The sequence below is a fragment of the Alligator mississippiensis genome, chromosome 2, assembly GCF_030867095.1.
Source record: "Alligator mississippiensis isolate rAllMis1 chromosome 2, rAllMis1, whole genome shotgun sequence".
NCBI lineage: Eukaryota > Metazoa > Chordata > Crocodylia > Alligatoridae > Alligator > Alligator mississippiensis.
The window spans coordinates 198,212,325-198,236,247 of record NC_081825.1 but is presented as its reverse complement, the minus strand read 5'-3'; the positions used below and the strand labels follow the sequence as shown (position 1 = coordinate 198,236,247).

The following is a 23,923-nucleotide window of genomic DNA, read 5'->3' as shown; positions in this document are numbered from 1 at the left end:
CACTGTTTATAATGCATGCTTAATTTATGTCAGGTCAGGTCAAACTTAGGTCAGGTCATGACACAGCCTGTTACTCATAGCCCATACTGCATGTGGCCTACAATGCATGTATGGCCTACAGCTCATTTAACTTTCAGTATCTATGGTTCTTTGAAATATGTTGTCCATCTATATTGTGAAACCTCCCTTCCTTCCTTCTCTGCTACTACAGACTCCTATAGCGCCTGGATTCTGCATTAAGAAACAGTTGGGATGGTCTTGCTATTTTTTAGGTGTGTGCGAAACGCGCCATATTTGATTCGGATTCGGCCCAAATCGGGGACAGTGATTCAATTCGTTGATTTGGATCATTGTCCCTGATTCTATTCAGCTGAATCTGAAGATTCTACGCTGATTTGGAGAATCAGCGATTCGGACATAGACACAGCTTTAAATGTTTTTTCTACATACCTCAAGGTACCAGGTGTGGCTCGTGAACGCTGTGTTAGTGGGGTGGATGGAGCGTCCCACAGGAGCACAGGGAGGGGACCCCACATGCTCAGCAGTGAACCCAGAAGCAGACCGGAAGTACTTCCAGTCCACTTCCAGGCCCATTGCCAAGCATGTGGGGGGCCTCCCCCTCCGCAACCTCCCGGCTTGGCAGTTGGCTGCAAGGGGACCTTGGGTACCCCCCCAGACTCAGGAGGCACCAGTCGCTGACCAGGGTGATGTGGGGAGGCCCTCCAGGGCACTCCCTGGCAGACCCAGAAGTGGACTGGAAGTGCTCCATCCACTTCAACCGCCCAACCATCTCAGCATTCACAAGTCACCTGGTACCTTGAGGTATATAGAAAAAACATTTAAAGCTGTGTCTATGTCTGAATCATTGAATCTTTCCGAATCTCTCTGAATCAATTTGGAGGGATTAAAGGGTCTCCTGATTAAATTCAGATTTGGAGATTCGGCCACCGAATTGGGCCGAATCTCTGCCGAATCGAATCAGTGACCAAAGCTTTGCACAACCCTACTATTTACATAGAAGACATGAAGACAAGTAGGTCACAGGTACAGGCCCAACAGATGCTGCTGTCTAAAATAATCCAAACTAAAATCTATTGGAAGTACACACAGACTATATATCTTAAAGAACAGAAACTGAAAACCTCCATGTAATATTATGATCTTTGTAAACATCTTTCAAATAGGCTTTAAAACCAAATATAAATATGTCCAGCCTGAGAAAATGGGATTATTATGTTGAAGAGACCTTGGCTATGGGACCTTCCTATGACTGGACTATGGTTACTTCAAAAAGCAGTGCTTTGGAGGAAGGTGACCAAATGGATGGTTCTGTTTCCCAGAGTAAGAGGAAAATAGTATGGCCATGCTATGATGATGTTAGCAAAGTACAGCCTGATGCAATCACCAGCCTCTTAAATGTAAGTATATATGCTAACCAATTAAATGCAAGAGCAGATGCTAGTAGAGGACACTGCTTTTATTACACTCATCAAATTCACATCCAGTTTTTTATTTTACTTATTGCCCTGTAGATGTACTGTAAGAAGATCACACTGACTGTAAAAGCACATATTTGGTAACAGTAGTTGGTTTGGCTTGAGAAGAGATGTTGGGTTCAGAAAGTTAATCAAACATCTTACAAAAGGTTATATTATTCTGGATTAATGCAGTTCTGTAAATAGTTTTTGACAGCAGTCAATAATCAGGCAATTAAAATGGAGGTGACTTTTTATTCTCTAAAGCTAGACCTTTTATATTCTTTCAGTGTCCTTTTAAAATAATAAAATAACGTGCCTTATAGATTTTCTGACAGTCTTTCCCCAGGGTATTCAGCATTGTAGCTGCATATTTCACAAGGTATGTCATTTTATTTGGGGCTAACCCTGGATTTATCTTTCTTTTCCTATTCACCATGTAATTTAAAGCAGATGTAGCGTAGGTGTCCCCAGTCCAGTTCCTCAAAGTATTTAGGCACCTAGGGCATCTATACATGAGTTCTGGGATTGGTGGGGGGCATTTTAATTAGAGCAGCTAATTAAAACAATCGCAGCATCTCATGTATTCAGCATCCGGGGCTTCAAAATGGCAGTGGGGGCACTTTAACTAAAGCTCGTTTGTTGAGCTTTAGTTAAAGTGCCCCCACCACCATTTTGAAAACACAAGGACACTGAATACACATTAGAACGCTCCAGCAGTCTGCTCTGACACGTCCTAACTAAAACACGTCAGAGTAGGCGTCCCACGTGTACAGGCACCCCTAATTCCTACTGATGTCAGTGATAGCATAACACCTAAGTAACTTGAGGATCTAAGCCTAAATGTCTGCATAGTTCATAGTGTGTTTTCTAGCTTTCTGAAAAAAGCAACCCCTGGGGAAATGACTAGCCTTCACCAAGCTTTATTCAACAACCATCCTGGGTTCCTTTTTGAAGCATTCTTTGGCAGTGTGGTTGGGCAAACAAATGAATACTGCCGAACAAAAGATAAAGTTTTACCTATGAAGTTCCCCTCTTCTCTTCTCTGCAGAGGGTGAGAGGAATTTCACAAAATCAGGGAAAGGCATCTAACAAATAGGCAATTAGCAGAGGTCATATGAAGGAATCTTAAACAGAAAACAGAGAGCTTTCACCCTTGGTTTTTGAAAGGCCAGCTGTACATACTGAAGGAATGCAGTACAGTGAACTTTCTGCACTTGTGTATGGAGTATATGCCAAACTTTCCAAATCCACAGATCTAAGAAACTGTCATGTTGTATATCTAGTTCCCCCTGTTGTATTCCAGTGAATAGTGGGTCAGGTTTTCTAAAGTTAAAATGTCATCTGCTATTTAGATTACTCTAATAAAAGGTAGAAATACAGAAGAATATTTGAGTAACTGTGAAGAGTTGGTGAGAAGGTTATAAAAATATGGAACTAAGTTGAGAAAGAAAAGTGTACAATCGTTCGGAACATTTTGTTCATTTAGGAGTTGCACTGATGTAGGAAGAATACAGCTCTCTCAAAAATCCATTGAGACTATGTCTGTACCTAAAGCCTCTTCAAGCTAAGATCATGTTTAACTATGTCAAACTATTAGGGAAGATTGATTACAGGTTTATCTATAATAATAAGCTCAATTGTTTTTGTTCTTAAAGAAAAATGTAAAATATTTGGGGACTGAAAAGCAAAGTAATGCTCTAGCAAAACTGAAATGCAGTAGTCCACTGGTTTGGTATACTTTTAATTCAGACTTCCCTTGCTAGTATGCTATGCTTCTGTAGTAGGAGCAGAAGCTATAATTTCACAGCAGTAAATCTTGTGGTTCTGAAACTAGGCATTTAATGATCCACCATCAACCAGGTATTTATGATGACTTAGATTCCCACAAATCATCATATTGGTCTGTAGGAACACACAGTCTATGCAGTATATTCACTAAGTTCAGACTGCTGAATTGGGTTTTGTCCTGCTAAGGCAAACAATCATAAGCCTCATTTTTTTAAGAGTCTCAGGTAATAAAATGAATTAAAAAAGATACATTTTTGTTTCTCAAGCCACTCCTGCCCAAAGACAAAAGAGAAAAATGAGCTGCTTTATCCGTCTGTTAAATCTTCTAAAATGTTCATAAAAAGCAGGGTTCCTGAAACAACAGCTAAGAAAGAAAATTGATTCCAAAGGAAGCTGCTGCTCCTCAGAAGGAGAACTTCCTGAAAGAACAGCAGGTCTCTGAATCAGGCCCTGGACAGATGTAATATTTGAAGTAGATTGCTGGTAGTATAACCTATGCAGAAACTCCTGAACAGACATTGAAATGCTGTGCCCCTGAAAATCAGAGAGCTCACAGTGCTGACTCCGAGCACCCAGGGGACGCTTCTGCACACATATCAGCAAGCTCTGTGAGCTCCTGGGTGAAGTTACATGATAAAATCATAGACTCATAGGAAGTTAGGGTTGGAAGAGACCTCACGAGGTCATCTCATCCAACCCCCTGCTCAAAGCAGGACCAGCCACATCATCCCAGCCAAAGCTTTGTCTATCCAGGTTTTGAAAACCTCCAAGGATGGAGCTTCCACCACTTCTCTGGGTAACCTGTTCCAGTGTTTTACTACCCACCTAGTGAGAAAATTATTTCTAATATCTAACCTAAACTTCCCTTGCTGCAACTTGAGCAGTAGAGTCTGGTGAGTGATGTGCATTCTCCCTCAGGAGGAGAGGGGGGACCAGGAGCAAAGCAACCTGGGATACTGGATGACTGTGCTGTGGTTTCTCTTAGATGAGAAAATGTATGGCCATTTGCTTTCCCAGGCCACATACAGACATCCGGTTTCTCCTGGGACAGTTGCTGATCTCCCAGTAGAATCTACAGGTGTATAGATATTCAGGATTTTTTCTCACAGAGCAAAAATGGCCACTCCATGAGAAAAAATAACCTGGCTACAACGACAGTTAAATTGTTCCCTGGGAGATAAAATGTCTGTACTCATTTCGTTTTGAGAAAAACTACAGCACAATCCTCCAGCATCTCAGGGTGCTTTCTCCCACTGTGCCCCTTTCCCCCTGCTCCTTTCCCTCTCCTTCCCCCCAGCCCTGGGAGACAGTGTGTCACTCGGGCTGGATTCTACTGCTCCAGGTGAGCAGGGAGCAAAAGACACCCACTTTGCAATCCCCATGTTGTCATGCAGGGAAATATAGGCTGACCCTGATGCAGCCACGTACACCCTATAAAGTACTCTAAAAATGGCTGAAGTGCTCCAAAAGTAATCAATCCTTGATGAAACAACAGCCATTTTGAAGCATTTCATTTTAAATCACTTCCAGTTTTGCCTGTATGCTCTACAGAGTGTGTCAAGGAGTTGTTTGGTCCTCCGGCATCCCACGGTGCCTCACTTCACCCTTCCCCCCAACAGGACACACAGCAGGGTACACAACTAGTGTGCGTTCTTCTGTGTACTTGGCCATCCCTGGGGAGAGCTGGAATCCCTACGTGCCTCTGCCTCCAGTCTCCCAGTTCTGTCAGGGAGTGCAGGACCTCCAGTCTCCTGGTTCTGGTGGCAGTGCTTGGTCAGCCTCAGCAATCTCTGGAGACTGAGTTGTGCAAGGAATGATTCTTTTCAGCCCTGGGGCTAGAGAAGATGATTCCTTGCAGGCCTCTCAACCTCTGCAACCCGGAAGCTGAGCACACAGAACACTCATTGGCCGTCTGCCCTGCTCCCCCCGTTGCACCTCCTGGCTGGAGAGCATACCTCTGTGTACTGTCATAGCCATTTTGGAGTGCTCCATTAGGGGGGTGGGGGACTGCATGTCTGTCTGTGGCCTGAAGTGCTCTGAATTCGACATGTGGAGTTTGGAGTACTTCAAATATATGACAGTTCAAGACCTCCAACAGTGAAAATCAGGAACAGGGTACTTAAAGGCTTTTTACTCTCCCTCAAGCCTCGCAACTGACTTTTTTGACACTGGCCATGTCAACACAAAACGCTGACTGCACAGTAGCTTGTTATTACTGTACAGTAGCATTGTGTGGCATGAAGCATGATGCAACGCTACTGCACAGTAGTTATGAGACCTATTGCACAGTCAGCGTCACCAAAAATCGTTTGGGGATGCTACTGCACAGTAACTCTGGGTACGACACAGTCATTTAGTACTGGTGTAGGCAAGTACTAAATGACTGCACAATAACAACTGCACAGTCAGTGTCTCGTGTAGACACAGCCACTGTGATTATAGAAAAATTGGCTCTATCCATCCATCTATAAAGAAAGAAGATAGGCAAATATGTACCTTGGATTAGGAAACCTATTATTCCTCTGTCTCTATGTTTCTTTCAGAGATTAATTAAATAAAAGAATTTTTTCCATAAAATTCACAAGAGGCAGAAAAATCAAAATCACTCTTGTCAGTAACTTTGAGGCTCCTGCTTTCTTTGTGTAATCACTTTCACCCACGTTGTGGTGGGATGTTTCAAAATGCAGCAGTAGTGTAACTGGGGGGTGGGGGTGCATAAAAATAGACATCACTGTCATCAGCAGTGCAGTAGCCAGTGCTGCCTAGAGTGCAGAGCTACCCTGTTATGCCTCTGAAATACAGATTCCTACCTAATCAGGAGGAGTGCGTTCAGACAATTCCAGAGTTATGGACATTCAAAGAGTCCCAGCCCATTCACTTACACAGCACTGTATCTGAACTAGCTGGCCTAGTCTGAGGTATAAACTAAAACAGGATAAATGCTCAACTGGAGTTCTGATAGTCCTCCAGTGCCTTCATGTGATTCTCCCTGTGTATCCAGAAGGGCAGACAAGTTCTTCCACAATTTATTGACAAAGAATCATGGAGTGGCCCAACTTACTTTACTGCTAAGAGCTATGCGGTATGAACTTGGAGATCTTAGGGCCTTATATGAGTGATTCAAATACCAGTAAGGTTACAATAACTCAAGTATGGATTAGGCAAATTCAGACCCGAGTTCACTCAATTTAACTCTGCAGCAAAGACATATAGCCTAAATGAGTAAAGATAAAGGAATAGTCAGTCAATGAACAGGGAAGCAGTAGAAATAATGTCTTTGTAAAATTATTTTCTGTTCCCAAGAGTTATAACCCAAGAGCAGGGTCTGAAAAGCCAAACTAAATAAGCATCAAAGGGGAACCCTCAAAATGGGTTTTCAACAGAAAGGAATTCTAAATGGTAACTGGCAGACTGCAGACACCATTTTATGCACATGACCCAATCATTTCAACATAATCATTTGCCCATCATTACTGCTGGGGGCGGCAGTCCCTTGATACAAGGACACTAGTTAAGGAAGACATCTGTGCATACCATCTTTTAATGTGGGGATGCTGTTGCACATCAGCAACCACACAATAATTACTGGGAAGGAAACCTTAACCCATGGCAAGGAAAACCTAGAGAATTGGAAGTTTCTGATACGCTGGAGCCTTCATCTGCCATTGTGAAGTATTCCTTCATTTGCCTGCTCAACTGTTGAGAATTTTTTGTTTTGTTTTTGGATCTATATTAGTCTGGAAACTTTTTTATCGACTTTGCCTCAATGGGTAACTCTACCAGGACTAGGAAACATTAAACAGCATCGCTCTTGAGGTCACTGATAGCCCACAAACCTCTCCACTATGTCAAGGTTGTGAACCTTGGGAGGTATCATTATCTCATTACTACTGATAGGGAAGACCATACAAAAGATAAAACAAGGAGATGAATACTGGAGATGGCCCAATTAAACTGACTTGCTTAAGCTTTTTGTTAAACTACTTAACCCATACAGGATCATCTTAGCTATCCCTAGAATCACTCAGCCGACTAGCCTGGAATTTAAAAGGACATGTAAGGACAATATGCTAATATGGTTGAACTAGGAATCAGATTTTCACGATAGTGACATCTGCTGCTGGTAATAAATATGCAGAAAAACAGAGTACCAAAGACAGAAAGTTGGATTTAGAGTACATATTAATATATATTATATTTAGGCTGCTTAAATATAAGTAAATATAAGCTAGTTGGGTTATTTTTTATTTATTAACGGGAAATATTCCTCACTAGAAACTACCAAGAAAGGTCATATCACAAGTTTCACCACAAGAACATGTTGTTGGTTTAACATCCACATTGAATAAGCCTTTCTGTTCATTTCCTTCTTTTATTAAGATTTGATATCACATTTTAAAAACCAAGGTAAATGTTAATGTTGGCAATGTTTAGTATTGATGTCACAGTATTGGAGCTGCTCTGTGTAAATATTTTTATAAAATATATCCAAATCTTCTGTTACCATATTTCCAGTATAGCAAGTGATGATGAATTTTGACTGTTCAAGATGCAACCAGTTAAAAATGTTTATCCTGAGAAAAACTCCCTATTTATTGATTTCAGGAAATTGAAAGATTGGAGAATAAATTAAATCAAAACCCAGAAAGGTGGCAGCTTTTGTGGGAAAGGGTCAAAGTGAATTTTAAAGATGACACCAGACAAGACAATGTAAGTAATAGAAGAGATCAGCCAGCGGAATAATAATTCTGTCCCAGCTATAGAGGTTAGCTTGGATATTATCAAAATCACTGTATTTGTTGGAATATATCACTGCCTTCTAAAAACTGAATGTGTTTTTCTAACCCATGCTACTGGCCCTATATTGCTTCAGGTGGAAAAATATGTATTCAGATGCTATTTATTGCTTCTGCTTCTCACAAATAGACATGCATGCAGAAAAATTCTAAAGTTTTAATAATATGTAAAGGTGTAAAATTAAATTTTGTAAAAACTTTTTGAGACCTGATGCTATAAACATATATATATATATATATATATATATATATATATATATATATTTACTTTACTCATAACAGAAGTCCCATGGATGTTAATGAGACAAGGGAAGTTGCACAGTACAGTTCTGGACCTAGAGATTAGAGTCAGGGTAGGGACCTTGCATACTCTGGACATGATCTTTAGCTGGTAAAAATTGGTTATTTATTTAGGTATGAACTCATCCTTTATGTTCTGTACATGACTTAGCACATTCTAGGTCTTAGCAAATAATAAAAGCCAGCTCAAACAGTTAGGAATATATTTTTGGTGGAAATATTGAATATTTAGATAGGAATATTGAATACTGTTATGATAGTTAAGCATTTTATGCAGCAAACAAAACATTATGGGTGCTTCCAGACGAGCGCACACGTGCCTCTTGCAGCATCTCAAACCCCTTTGAGACGCTGCAAAAGGCACATGCGGGAACGGAAAAATGTCCCCCACACTGCAAATTTGCAGCGCAGGAACAAAATTAACCCTCCTGGATATCCAGGAGTCAAAAAAAAACATTCTGCAGAACAGCAGGGCAAGGCACAGTCCCAGACCATGCCTGGAGCATACACAGGAGTCAGTCTTCCAGAAGAGACACTCTGGTTTCAGTCAGAGCATCTCTGTGGTACTCCTGCTGCTCCCCAGCTCTGTCTAAGGTAAGTTAGGGAATGGGAGTGGGAGTGTGTGAGGAGTGGCAGGGGGATGTTGGGGGGGATTGGGAGTGGACAGGGCTCTTGGGTGCTATGGGGAGTGGAAGGGGATGAGGAGTGGTGGGGGGGGGCATGTCCCAGTGGGGGACATGGAGGGGCTCAAGCGGGGGCTGCCATACACCTGCCCCCCCCAGCCCCCGTGGTGCTGGTGGCAGCAGGCAGCATGGCTGTGGCTCTACTGCGGGCACAGCGGGCAGTGTCGCATTGCTGCATGACCCAGGTTCCTACATGCTGAATGGACCCGGTCTGGCCCACTAGTACATGGCCTTGGATGGACTGGGCCAGGCTGGGCCGGATCCATTCAGCATGTAGGAGTCTGGGTCACACTGCCTGCTTATGCTTGCAGCAGAGCCACAGCCATGCTGCCTGTTGCCTCTGGCACCACTGGGACCGGGTGGGGGGGCAGGCATGTGTCAGGGCCGTGGGGTGGTGAGGGGTTGCAGGGGGGCAAGTGACCAGAGTTGGCAGCATGCGGTGGGACTCGGCCTGACCCAGCACCGTGCTACTTGCTAGTCCAACTTTGCACTGGACCAGGTCGCACAGCTCCTGTGCAAAGGCACACTAGCTGCCTGGGCTGGATTGGAGAAGTGGGGCTCGTTGGAAAATGCGCCCCACCAGCCCAATCCAGCCCAGGCCATGCAGCTACTATGTCTTTGCACAGGAGCCATGCGACCCACTCCTGTGCAAAGCCAGACTAGCTAGTTGCCCGACACTGGCCCAAGTCCTGCCATGCGCCACCTCCCTGCCTGCACAGTGGGGCAGGCAGCACTGCTGCCAGAGGCTGGACTCAGCGTGGCACACATGGACCATGTGCCAAGCCATGCCGGGTCCTGCCAGCACTGGGGCCGCTCACGCTGCCAGGCCGGCCCGGTCCCATGGCAGCAGGACCCAGTGCTGCTCAGCGCACGGTCCCCTTTACACCCATCCACACACCCTCCTGCCTTCCCCCACACTCCTTCCCAGCCCCTCCCTGCAAACCCCACATCCCCCCATTACATATCCATCATGTGCAAAGAAAGCCAAAAACGCACATTCACACATATAGATATTTAGAACTAATTTTATTATAATGATAGAGACACTGGAAGGCTTCCAAATTGCTTTAACATTGTAAATATACCAATAAACCATTGCCCAAATGATCGATCCCTGTCTGTCTGTCTGTCTGTCTGTCTGTCTGTCTCTCTCTCTCTCTCTCTCTATATATATATATATGTGTGTGTGTGTCTGTGTGTAGAGTGGTCTTTTGTTCTAATTGTGGAAGAACATGGATTTTGGGGTATTTTAAAAAATGGATTTGAGATACTGCTGCTGCAGTCCTGCTGGCAGAAGGGGTAGTGTCCCCAGATACCAATTGGCTGGGCCCCAGAAGCTCCTGAGAGAGAGTAGCCCTGAGCTGCTTGCTAGGGCAGCTTTTTATAGCGCTGGGGCCAGCACAGGTGCTGGCTCTGGGCTCTAGCTCCCCCTGGCTGCAGATCTGGGAGGAGCCAAGCAGGGTTATTTTGCCCCAGGTGGCACAATTTGCTCCACAACAAAGTGCATGTCCGGGCACGTGCGTTGAGGCAAAAAGCCCTGGCTCAAATTGCACCACTTCTATTTGAGCTGCTGCAAGCTCACGTACCTGCATGTGTGGATACGCCCCATCTGTTTAAAGCATGGTATTATTTAAAATCACCATATATACTTTTCATTAACTATCTGCTGTTCAAGAGCATAACTGAATCTGAAAATCTACTACACTGTTTCTTAGCACAGGGTGGCCAACCTGTTGAATGGGTGTCACAGGTGGCACAAGCAGCCTCTGTGTGTGACATACAGCTGACTGAGAAGTGGACAAACAGAACAGTGGTAGATAGGGCAAGGAGCAGACACAAGAGCAGCAGCGTGGTCAAGAAGCATGGGGCAGGGAGCAGAAAGCAAAGGAACAGATCAGCTAGGGGAAAGGGACTGAAGGGGCCCTTCTGGGATAATTTTGAGGCATAACTGCCAAAAAGGTTGACCCCAGTGCTTTAGCATATCACTTTATAAAGCACTACATCACAGTGTAGTTCTGTAAAATAACACTGCAAACAGACTCTCTAAAAGTACCATCCACCAGGATTCTCACTTTTGACTCCTAGATTTTTAGTGCAAGATTGGTGTGACTCTCACAGCTTCTAAATTACTTTGATCTTTGTGGGCACAAGCCAGACCATTGTTTGATATCATATACCACATCCCGCCTGGAATACGTGGACAGTAATATCTGTGCCTTTTGGAAACCGTACAAAATGTCCAGTAACGAACATCCTGCCTGCCATATCCTCTACTCTGCTGCTACTGACCTCCAGAAACTGATAAAATTCTGCTAACTTTGCGCAAAGAAGTTAAAGCGTAAAAGTTTATAAATTCAGATCTGAGAAGCAGAATTACAGGGTAGTTTTCTGATGATCTGCTAAATCAGAGGTGGCCAACCTGTGACAGAGGCTGTTTCTGTGTTTGGCACATGGCAGAGCGGGGAGGAGGCAGAGAAAAAGACAGCAAATTAGAGAGGTATAGGGCGAAAGGCTGCAGATCAGGGAAGGGGTGTGGCTTACATTGGTATGCTTGCCAAAAAGATTGGTTCCACTGTATTAAACTGTTTACTTGTGAGTGCAGGAAAACTAGTTGGTTCTTTAAGATCATAGTAACCTTTGGGAGCAAGTACTTTTAAATGTGCATACAGGAGTCATCTGTAATGTGCAGTTCATGTGAAGTCAGAATTTTTCTGTAGCAAAAAGGTTGACACATTCTTCATTCTTTGTGGTCACTTTTATCCTTGCCAGGAATCCCAGAATTAAAAATAAAGGGTTAGCAACTCTTTATTTTTTTAAGTATTCAGTTATCCATTTGCTGTTAGTGCTGCTATCTAAGAACTAGTCAAAACACTCAAAGTAAAGCTGGAAGATCCTCTGTATCAAAGGACATCACCTTTAAATGTACATTTGTATAAAAGGGGGTTCTAAAATGAGACAGTTCACCAAGAGCTAATCAATACAGCTTGCTTTGTGCAATTAAAATTTAAACATTGACCTCTGTTCTTCAGACTATTTTTGAGTTACCTTTGAATTATGTATATGGATAAGTGGAATGAATAAACAATAACTTCTTATTAATTCTAATTAATGGCTGGAAGAAGCATTCCTGAATTTTACTAATTAGTAAGTTAATGAATATGACACATATTTAAAAATGTACTTTGCAAATTTATTTTACTGGAATAGCTTTTGTTGTTAATAATAGCATTGTGTATAAGGAGATATTCTGTGGTATATTTTGGAAAAATAATTAGGTCTTGGTGATGAGACCAACTTCATTTTTTGGCTATTCAAGCTGTATAGCCGTCTGTGCCAGTAATGGACAATGTGGATTAGCAAGAAGAGTTGTGGATTTGGGAAAATTTTGGCTGAAATACTTCTGATAATGTATTAATTTGATAATTTGGTTGTTAATTCATCAGATAATCAAATTTTAGAGAGCTATTCTGTTCGAAACATGGCTAAAACCCTTAGTTAAAGTGTATGTTTTTCTTTTTAGCTTCAGAGACATCCTTCTGGCTCCTCAGGGATATTATCTGCTAATCTACATTCTTATCAAAAGAGGTCTTTGTTGCATCTTCCTGACAGTGGACTGGGTGAAGAACAGAGTATGAGCGTTACTCCCTCTAATGGAGTGGACAGAAGAGCAACCACATTATACAATCAGTTCACATCAAAGCATGATGAAAATAGGTAAACTGGGTAATTGTTGAATCATACTGAAACCTTATCTTCAGTAGGCTAGCAATTTACTATTATATTTCATACTATTAAAGTCAGATAAATTCAAGGAATCAAACAGCTGATATAATGATGGGGAATGTAGTAGAAATGTGCATTTGTCTGCCGTCAGTTTAAAAACTGAATTTTAATTTGGTGGTAGTGAGGCCTCATGTGGAGTACTGCATCTAGTTTTGGGCCCAACACCTGGAAAAAGAAGTGGACAGTTTGGAAAGAGGCCAACAAAGAGTAACAAAAATTATTAGAGTCCTGGGAAACATGATTTATGAGGAAAGGCTAAAAGAACTAGCATTATTTACTCTGAGCAAGGGAAGACGGTGAAGCGATTTGATGTCTTCAAAATACCTGAAGAGCAGTTCTAAAGAGGATAAAGATAGACTTCTCTGTGGCTGTAGGGGATGGGATTATGAGCAATGGCCTCAAAGTGCATCTTGGGAAATTTAAGTTGGATAATATGGATATCTTTCTGACTATGAGGATGGTCAAGCATTGGAACAGGCTACCTAGAAAAGTTAGAAAAGGGCAAGTGCTAACCAGCAGTTGGTGACCACCCACAGATGCCACCAGCAGCAGCAACAGTGGCCAGTGGCGATGAAGTCGGCGGTGGAGGGGGCAGAGGGGTGGCGAGTAGCAACCACCCACAGGCACTACCAGCATTATTGGCAGTGCTTTTTGCAGGGGGTGCACCGCCAAGCTCAGGGTGCACGTGCACCTGCATGCACCCCCTACGCATCGCCAATGGTCAGGGATGAACCTGCCCTGAGCAGGGGGCTAGAAAGATGACCTTGTGAGGTCCCTTCTAGGCCTACTTTCTTATGATCCTATATACCTGAAGTTTTCTTCTGCTTTTTTGCTGCCAGTCAGTTTTTGATTAGGCTGAGTTGTATTTTGTCCCTCTTCTCTAACCTTCAGATCAGAATAATCATGTTGTTAATACTTAAAAGTAAAACAAGAGGTTTATATGAGGCAGTCTACAACTGTCTCATTCCAGAAGAAATTATGGTGTTCTTGAGTTCTGAGTGGTTTATCTTATTTATGTTTATACCTGATTTATGTTACTAAAATAAAAATGGTGACTGAAAAAATTCAATCTGTCCCATGGAGTTCAGGATATAAAATCAACATTCACTTATTAAATCTTTTTGGTAACACCTCTCATCTCCTTACCTTTAAGGTCATTTGAAGGTACACTTTACAAAAGAGGAGCTCTGTTAAAAGGTTGGAAACCCCGTTGGTTTGTACTGGATGTGACAAAACACCAGGTAACATTTTCAGAAACTAGATTTTTAGCTTAATAACTTGTTACATTTTACTTACTAAGCATACTTAGTAGTTTGACAATAATGCAGTAGTGACTATTTGCAGATGGTATGTAGATATAGGTATCTGTATGAATATGTGGGTAGATGAGTTTGTAACATGTGCGGCTGATATACCTTCTTTCATGTAAAGCTTCTGTTTTTTAAAAAAAAAACAGAGGTAACTATCTGGTGTACCATTCTAAAAAGACACCCTGATCTGGCAGCGGTCTGTTGAGCAAAAACCCTTTATGTTTCAAGGCATTTACAGCAGAAGATATTTCCCTTACAGGAGCATTTTTTTTAAAGGATGCCAATTCCAAAAGAGTTGGGCCCTTGTTGCAGTGGTATAACTAGGGTGGGGTGAGTAGGGCACCAGCCTAAGACTTCCATGGCTGAGACTCCCCGGGGCACCTGAATTGCTTCCATGGAGTCATAGCCATGGACAGGGCAGCCCTATTCTGCCCCTGCTCATCCATAGGAACCAGACAGGGCAGCGCTACACCAAATACTGCATGTGGGGGTTGGCGCAGGGCGTGAGTGGAGTCAGCAGAATGGTGCTGCCCCTCCCCAGAGAGTCTTTGCACAACCCTGCACCCAATATGTATGTATCATGGTTAGTGGGGAGCAAACAGGGATACCAGAGTTGGCTCCTAGGGAGCCCAGACACAGGGCTGCTGCTGGCAGAGCAGAGCTGCTTCTGCTACAGCAGTAGCAGTAGTAGCCCAAGAGCAGTAGCTTTTCCCCTTGTCCATGTCCCCCACCGCTGCCTGCTTACAGTGGTTGTCATACCCTGCATCTCCCCAGCCCCAGCCATGGTGCTCATTGAGCTTGCTACACCTCTGCCTTGTTGAGCTAGTTTTGTGGCATTATCCGGCCTTTCTATGTATGCTATAGGAACTCTTTGAATTACCTTTGTCAAAGTTGTTTAAGACTTCTGTGCAAATTGCAGTCATTACTTTATGCTCCCAAACCAGGCATTTTACCACTTCTTGGTTTTCAGAGCACTTCATGTTTGAGGCCCACCCTCAATAAAGATGGGTTAGAATACAGTATACATTGTGGATAATTTTTTAGCTAAATTGTCCTGGCACAAAGATCCACTGAACTGTTATAGACGCTTGTAATGCAATAGCAACCTGCATATGTGATAATTTAATGGAGTTTTTGTGTTAAATTATTTTCATATCTTGAGAACAAAGGATATCTTGGCCCTAAAATCTAACAAGACAATATTCATTTTGCCATTGGCTTTAATGCAGCCAGAATTTCACTCGAATATTTTGTTTTTGATAGCTCCTTAAATGCCCAATTATTGATATCATTATAATTAAGTGTGAAATGGGAATTTGTGATGAATGTGTCCTAGTTCAGTATCTTTAAAAATATTAATTAGTTGTGATTATTACTTGGGTTCCTCAGCGTACACAAAGATAGGTTCTTTTCCTTCATATATAAAAGGCCCTGCTTTTTTAATAATTTGTGTCTATCAAAAACACATAAGGAGTATTGTCCATGTAAGATAAATCTGTAAGTAAAAGGGGCAAATGGAAGTAAATCCAATTTAGAAATACTGTCTCTTCTTTGCTGGGAGGTTTTGCCTTTTCTTCTTATATCCAGTTCACGGGAATGTCTTTTTTTAGCTTGCAAATACCAGATTTTCTTTTGTGTAACTATTTTGGTATTGAAACTAATTTTTAGGGTAGTTATCATTGAAATCATAGTATCTTTGTAGAAAAACTACATTAAACCACTAAGTACAGTATAGAAAACATGTCAGTTTTATATGTAGTTTATAATTATCTAAAATTATATTTGAATTTTTCATGATCACTTTCCGTCCTTAACAATACAGGGCATAAATGCTTCTGTTAACTGTTTGGTGCAAGGCAAGTTGAGGTAGTCTTTTGCTAAGTCATGGGTAGGTACTGCATTTCCAACAAGACATACTCCCTTTTAGCACCCAAAAAGAGAGTGTACAGGTGTTCAAGTGGTTTGTAAGGAGAATACTGTGATGACTCCACCACCAAGTGGTATCTGTTTTGAACAGCAACTTCTCTGGAGAGGTGAGTTTCCTAGTGCCACTTGTGACACCTTTACAGTCACTTTTTTCATCCCCTTCCTTTCTGCCGCCCCTCCCCACCATCTGGGGCAGAGTAGTCAGGGTGAGGGAATGGGGTTGGGGTTAGTGTTACAGGAAGGAAATTTCTTCTGCCACTTCAAAAGCCCTGGCAAGAACTGGGTTTCAGACTGTGGCACCACCAAGGGTGGTAGATTTGAGGAGAGGAGAGCAGAGCAGTTCTCAACCCTGCCCCTCTGCAGGGCAGAGGGATGTCCTTGGCAGTTGCTGCCTTTCAGTAGCTGCCAGCTGATTACTGACTGCCAGCCCCCCTACCCTGGTCCAAGGGGAACCCAAGGAGCAGCCCCCTAGTGCCCCCTGTTTAAAGATCTCACCTTTGAGGTGAATGTGTAACTCTGCAGCCTAGGCACTGGACCACCTATATGCTTCCCTTCTCAACATGTTTTCTCAGAACTTCCTTGGTGCTGCAATTGAACACCTGTCCAGAGACTTAGTTTCCAGTTCAATAATGAATGAAAATCATGAGAGGAAATCATGAATCCTGTCATCCAAGCTGATGGGATTTCTTTCTGGATTATAAAACTAGCTTCTACCTTGTGTTGGGGCAGCTTTGCTCTTTTCCTCTATACAGAGCCATCCTAAGAGCAGCAAGTCCAGCCTCACATGAACCAGTATAAGTGATTGGAAACAGGTTTAAACCTGTAACAGAACAGAAGTTCAGAACACACAAACTGGTTTCAAAATGGCCAAACCCAGTATAAGATAAACCTGGATGGAAGTAGTATCAGGTTTGACTGATTTAGGTTAAACTGATCTCTTGAACGTCTCAGATCCCCTCCTGACTCAAGTTAGCTTGCAGCCCTCTAGCATCCCAAGATGCTTTGTAGCTCCCTGCAACTCCCTTTCCCTCTCGTAGAGCAGGCCACCATAACATGATTCACGCTCTGCTGCTCCAGCCTAGCTGGCCTTATCCCTGGGCTGTCACAGACCTACCCGCACAGCTCCTCTGCCCAGCTGCAGCTCCCAGCTCCGGGCAACATGCAGCCCAGAGCAGGGGTGAGCAGAGGGGCACGGGGAGCCAACATAGATGCTTCCGTCTGGGTCACACAGTCCTGGCTTGGCCAGAACACTGGTCAGAGGGGGGGCCAACAGGGAGCAGTTCCTTAGGATCTGCACAGCCCCAGCTTGGCCAGTGTGCAACCCAGAGCTGGGGTGGGGCAGGGGGCATGGGGAGACCCAACACAAATACTTCTCTTAGGGTCTCTATTGATTCCCCCCGCCAGCTCCAGGCTGCCTGCTGGGTGAGCCAGGGCTTTGCAGACCCTAAGGTAAGTGTCCATTAGGGCTGTGCAAAGCTTTGCGTGCTGATTCGATTCAGAGGAGATTTGGCCTAATTCAGTGCCCAAATCTCTAAATCAAATCAGGGGCCAATTAAAAGGTCTGAATCGATTCAAAGCTCTCTGAATTGATTCAAAAAAGATTTGGAGAGCTTCAGCAATTCATGCAGTCCCCCCTGGACTCCATGCTGGTTAGAAAGAGACAAAGAAGGGGAGGCTTGTGGAGGGGGAGGGGACCATGGGAGGACCCCCACCAGGCCCCATCCCCTGCCAGCTCCCCCAGCCCCCCTGAGCACCCCCCCGACCCCTGCCTGCTGACCCAGCCCCCGCATGGGTGCCCTGCCCACCCCAGCTCCTGGTTGTTTAAAAAAAGCCCCCCACTCACTGGCCATCCCCACTGCCCCATATTGCATGGGGGGCTCTGCCACGAGCCCCCCAACCCCTGCCCTCTCTCCCAGCCCCCCCCACAGCTGCCCTGCCTGCCCCAGTTCCGACCCTTTAAAAAAAACAAGCAAACCCCTCGGGCAATGGGGGGCAGCAGAGATTGCCCCCACACCAGGCAGCAGCCGGTGAGTCAGGGCTTTTATTTTTTATTTTTATTTTTTTTTAAGGGCTGAGAGCTGGGGCGGGAGGGGCTAGGGGAGTGGGTGGGGGTTGGGGGGCTTGTGGCAGAGCCCCCCCACGTGGCATGGGGCAACAGGGATCACCTTCTGCCTAGCAGCAGCCAGTGAGCGTGGGCTTTTTTATTCCAAAGAGCTGGGGCGGGTGAGGCTGGGAGAGCGGGCAGGGGATGGGGCCTGTGTGATTCGGAGATTCGGCTGATTCAGCAGCAGCTGAATCTCTGAATCAGATACGGCCAAATCGATTTGGGAGTGATTCGAATCACCGAATTGAATCGCTGTCCCCTGAATCAGCCAAATCCGAATCCAAAGCGAATACTAGCCGCTTCACAGAGGCCTGGTGTCCATGTTGGCACTCTGCACCCCCCCCCGCCTGCTCCAGCCAGAAGCCAAAACTGGGCAGAGGGGCTGTGGTCTGGCGGAGCTGAAGCCTCAGTTCCCTCCCCTGCCCAGCTCCAGCTTCCCCCATGCTGCCACCGGCCTGGCTTCCATACCAGCCTGGAAGCCTAGGGCTCAGTGTGGGGAGGGTGCATGGTGACACCAAAGAGTTGGGGGCATGTACTCCACAGCCAATCAAGGAGGGCCCCAGCTTGGCGAGGTTCAGCTGCCCTCAGCAACATCTGGCAAGCAGAGAGCAAACCCAGCTTCTGGTCTTGGCCAGTGCAGGCATTTGTTTGCTCCCTCCCACAGGGGAGAAATGTGTGTTCTGTTCTCTCCTGATCCAATCTACGCAGCTTAGAGAAACCCACATAGATTGAATCAGTTCACCCTCAGGCTTTTTGACTACGTATCCTTCAGGATTCCCCCAGTGTTTCCTGTGCCAACTACAAAACTCCCTCAATAGCGGGGTGGCATAAACATCCCTACCACCTAGTGATGCAACTGTGGGAATGGCCCTAAGGGCTTAAGTCACTCACAGCCAAACTCCAACATTTGAAAATTCCGCATCAGAACCAGCCCAGCAGCCAGTTGTCTACGAGGATTTGGGTCATGCAAAGAGGGTTTGGAAACCAACCAAATTTTGGTCCACCCTCAGAATCCTCTAAATCAGCTGTCAGCAACATTTTCCAGCAATGAGCCAGAATGATCCAATGATCAGGTCTAAGATGGGCCAGCACTAGAACCCAGCTGCTGCGGCTGCTTCTTCCCTTTGCCCAACCACAGCGCAGCCTGGGTGAAGTCCCCTAGTGCCAATTGCTGCTGACACCCTCCAGCTCCTAGATTGTGCCAAGCATAGCAAGAACAAACATGAAGTTCTGGCCCTAAAAGGCATATATGTTTGTTGATTTGTTTGGAAACTGCATGTGGTTTTCCCTCTCTTGTGCCATAGCTGAGATACTATGACTCTGGTGAAGACACAAGCTGTAAGGGACACATTGATCTTGCAGAAGTAGAAACAGTGATTCCTGCTTCCCCAACAATTGGAGCTCCAAAGCATGCTAGTGAAAAAGCATTTTTTGATGTAAGTACATTTACTTTTTACTGGCTTTTGTTTAGAGGCATATCTTTTGTTAATGTTTTCGTGCTGCCTGCTGAAAAGTTACTGGAGAAAAACTGTTGCAAACCTAGCAAATAGTCCTCATTCTGAATGCACAGTGAAAATTCAGAACCTTTGTTTATTAAAACAAAAAAGAAACAGTTTGGATATAATATATATATGAAAGAAAGTTGTGAGTTACTTAACTGTATCTTATCTGTTTATTTTTCTATCTGACACTCTATTTCCATTTTACAGCTCAAGACAAGTAAACGTGTGTACAATTTCTGTGCTCAAGATGCACAGAGCGCGCAGCAATGGATGGACAAAATCCAGAGCTGTATTTCAGATGCATAACAAGGAATACCATTCCACTGCCAACTGTAGGAAAGAAATGCTTTCAACACCTCATTGTATAAGAAGATATTTTCTTAAATGCTACTGCTGAGCAAGCAAACCTTCTTTTCATTTCAGCCATAAATTCTCATAATACGTTGAAGTATCATCTTTTTAAATATAATAACCACTATAACTATGTTTTTTCTCCATCAGGGAGGGCCTCTTAAATTAATAACCTGATTAGCTGTAGTATTGTTCTTTCCAGTATGTCTCCTAGCTAAATGAGCCTGCTGTATTGCACAGGAATTAATCTACCATCAGAAACTGTTTTTCTAATCACAAAGTTGCTCAAATTGTCCAGTTTTAACTTGTCCAGTGTCAACTGTAGATATTCTCCTTCAAGTAGAATTGTATTTTCACCAGGTTTATGTAAGAGTAACAAACCTAAACAGTCTTGTTTTCAGAGTAGTCAAGTATCTGGGGGACCATTTCTGCAGTTTTGAAAAAATAGTTAAATTTGTTCATACCAGATTGGAAAGTGTGTTGGGCACTTTTTTTTTTTTTTTTTTTTTAAAGACCAAAAAGTGAAACCTAATATTTGATTTTCAAAGAGAGGTTTCTTCTGAATCTTCCAGCTGCTTTCTCTACCAAGAAGTTTACTATTAATTTATGGCATTTCAATTCTGTGTTTATCTACAGTAGGACAATAGATGACAATAGCAAGAAGAAATTGGTCACAAACTGACTTTTGTAGGAGAAATTCTCTCCATGAAGTTTCAAAGTTGTGTGTGTTAATTTATGTGCTGTTCTGCTCGTTGTAAAATTAAAAAAATAACAAACACAGTGATAATGCACTAAACAATAAAGCAAGCACTTGCACTGAAATCTTCGAAATGCAGACATTTTGAAAGACAGAGGTAAGTTATTTATAGCAGAACAATAGTAGCTAGTTAACAACATTTACAATTATTAAATATGTACATAATTGGATTTGATGTGTTGTGATTTGATACTTTAAAAACATTTTTGCACATAAATTGGAAGACTGTTTTTAGATTTTTACATTTGATAACATTGTATGTGTTCAATTTAAAATCTCTGAGGAATGTTGTTTTTTTTATATAGCCCAAAATTAATAGTGGTTTACATGCTACAACTTGTGATGACATTGTGATGTCTTTAGAAAGCTAACCCATTTTTTTTGTTTTGAAATGTTAATATGTTAAATAGCAAACTAATATTTCAGAGAGTTTGTATATATGATTTAATATTTTCTGTTTTTTTCTAGACATTTTACTTGTAATTTAATAGAAACTAACCCAACTGACTTCATTTATAACATTTGAGTTCTTTAATGAGTTGTCCTTTTTTAACCATTGTTCCTCTTTTGACAAAATAATTCAAATTTCACATTGTACACAGAGTAGGAAATGTAGCTGTTTTTAATACATTTGAAATTTCAAAACGAAGGAATGAAGGAGTTTTCTAGCGTTTTTCAATTGATAAATATCCACCTGTGAGAATGGTATTTGCACATTTGTATTTTTCTTTGTATATGAAGTACTTTTATATGTACTTTGTAAAATACTGATCCCATTGTTTCCTAGGTTTTTGAAAATGTACACAACACTTCTTATTTTGTAACTAGGTTATTTTAACTATTTTATGTATGTTTCATGACTTGTATATGCTAACCATCTTGTAATAAATACACTTCTCAAGGAAAAAAAATCACCTTTACTATAAAAGGGTGTAGAGTTACTCTATAATACCCACAGAATAAAGAGCTTGCTATATCTTCACCATCTAGCCATGGGATGAAGAGAAATCCCCAAATATCATGTATTAAAACCAGTGGGTTCTTGTGTATATTTGTATATTTTACTACACCAAAGGCTTGTACTTTGAGCAAATTTAACTCAAATGCCTCTACACCAGAAACTGAGGAAATCAGAATTTAAAGCAATGTTTTCATTCATGCCAACTTCAATGTATATACCTTATCCAGAGACCTAGTACTAAGCTCTTAAATAATCCAGAGAGACATAATTATTGTACTAAAACCTTAAATAATAATAATGTTAAGAAACCAAAGCTTTCACATCATAAACTATCATTATTGACCTTTAGCTGAACTCACAAAAGCAGTCATATCTTATATATGTACTTAATTTTGTGTTTCAATTAAGCAGTCAAAAATCAGAGGTGAGTTGTGCATCTGACTTACACATGCAACAAATAAACATGAGTCTATCTGGGGAGTGGGGTTAGAACAAAAAGGGATTATGTTACAGGGGTGAGTAGACTGAGACTTTTGTGAATATTGTGTTGTGAGGTTGGAGTATGAAGCAAGTAAACTGTGCTTGCTCTAGATGTTAATGATGACTTATGAGTTGATCTCAATTCTTAGTATTTGTATTGATGAGAAATGCATCTGAGCATTAACACAAAACGTTCCAAAATAAAAAGAAAATCCACACAGGAGTTTTAATTGTAAAGTCAGATTTGTGTTGGATGTGTATGAAGACACTGTATAAGAGTCCTTTAGTGTAGAGGCGTAGAATTTGCAGGGGCCATGGGTTTCTACCATCAGCAAGATAAAAGAGAAAGAGCAGATTCAGGGTGGGGAAGCAGGTAGAAAAGGCAGGGAAAACATGGAGATGTAGGAGTAGCATGAGATTTGAGGGGCAGCAAGAGAGATGGGTAGGCATGAGGCAGGACAAGGAAGCTTTCTCCGGTGGCAGGAGATTCCCTGTGCTGAAGGAATCCCAGCCCATTTTCTGTGTAGATTCCCCAACATAGAGAAATTCAATCCTGGTGAGCAGGAGCTGTCTCCAGACTTTCTATGGGAAAAATCCTGTAGGACAACACTTCCTCTATCATGCAGCACTTGTACTCCCCTTCTATGAACTATCAGACTCCCTTGGAAGAAAGAGATCCATTATCATGGGACATATTTATAGAGCACAGAGTACCTTGCCATTTGTTCCTTGTCTTGTGGCACCACATAAAATGGATTTTTTTTTAATTCAGAGTTTGGCATTTGTAAGCACTGATACCACAATGTCATATTACTGACCTCTCATTTATATCCAAAACATAATTATGTTTTTACAGAATTTTTTACTGATAAAAATAAGCAAACCCATGTTTTAGTACTTTAGAATTATGCTGATCAATAAAATATTTTGGCATCTCTACTTTGTGGGTCAGTACTTATGCAATAAAATCATAAACAGCTATCGAACACAGGACCAGATGTTAAAAACTTAGTGTCACGTTCTGCACCCATAATTATTTGTATCTGATACTTTGCAAAAAACACATGTACATGCAAAAATGTTGCAATCTTGTCCAAACATAGTTCTTTTGCCTTTTCATCTTGTAATCTTGGACTCTGTGTCAGTAACTGCACCACGTTTCTTATTTTTCACGTTCATGATCATTTAAATATTTTGTCTGTTTATGATTACCCTGCGGTCGCTTTGGAGGGTCAGAACACTGACATGGATCTACTAGTTCCCTGTTTATGCTGAAGTTCATGTTAAGGATCACTCTCTCACCTACTTCCTGGCTTGCTGCCTGTATGATATGGCCCAGTTCCAGAATTCTGGCTATTGTGTAAGGTAAAATTGAACTCAGCATTCACACCTTCATTCAGTAAATTATCATCCTTGAGTGTTTTTCATGTGCTGAATTTTTCTTACTTGATAATTGAATAAGGACACTCCAAAGTTAACTTTCCTCTTTTTTTTAAGTAATTTCTTTCTATGATTGACTTTTAAACATGTTAGTTTATTGGAATATATGTTAAACATTAGAGTATCTTTCATGTTTGTTTTCACAGCAGAGAACCTTAAAACTTTACATTTGGCTACTCAGTCTTAGACTTAACATATCATCCTTCTCCACATTGACTGTTCCTCCTTTGCTTAAATGATAGCCAAAGTATGTTTGGTCCTTTC

General features: G+C 42.4%; 1 protein-coding gene across 3 annotated transcripts in view; it reads left to right on the top strand.

Moving 5' to 3' along the window:
- Positions 1-23,158, top strand: part of SBF2 (SET binding factor 2) — a 487,110-nt gene extending 463,952 nt beyond the window's left edge. For all 3 annotated transcript variants that reach the window (XM_019476811.2, XM_019476810.2, XM_059722672.1), the window contains 6 exons: positions 1,185-1,418; positions 7,872-7,976; positions 12,566-12,759; positions 13,982-14,069; positions 19,473-19,604; positions 19,878-23,158. In XM_019476811.2, coding sequence (XP_019332356.1) covers positions 1,185-1,418; positions 7,872-7,976; positions 12,566-12,759; positions 13,982-14,069; positions 19,473-19,604; positions 19,878-19,976 — 852 coding nt within the window. In that variant the 3' untranslated portion in view covers positions 19,977-23,158. The remainder of the gene's footprint in view (positions 1-1,184; positions 1,419-7,871; positions 7,977-12,565; positions 12,760-13,981; positions 14,070-19,472; positions 19,605-19,877) is intronic.
- The last annotated feature ends 765 nt before the right edge of the window (positions 23,159-23,923 follow it).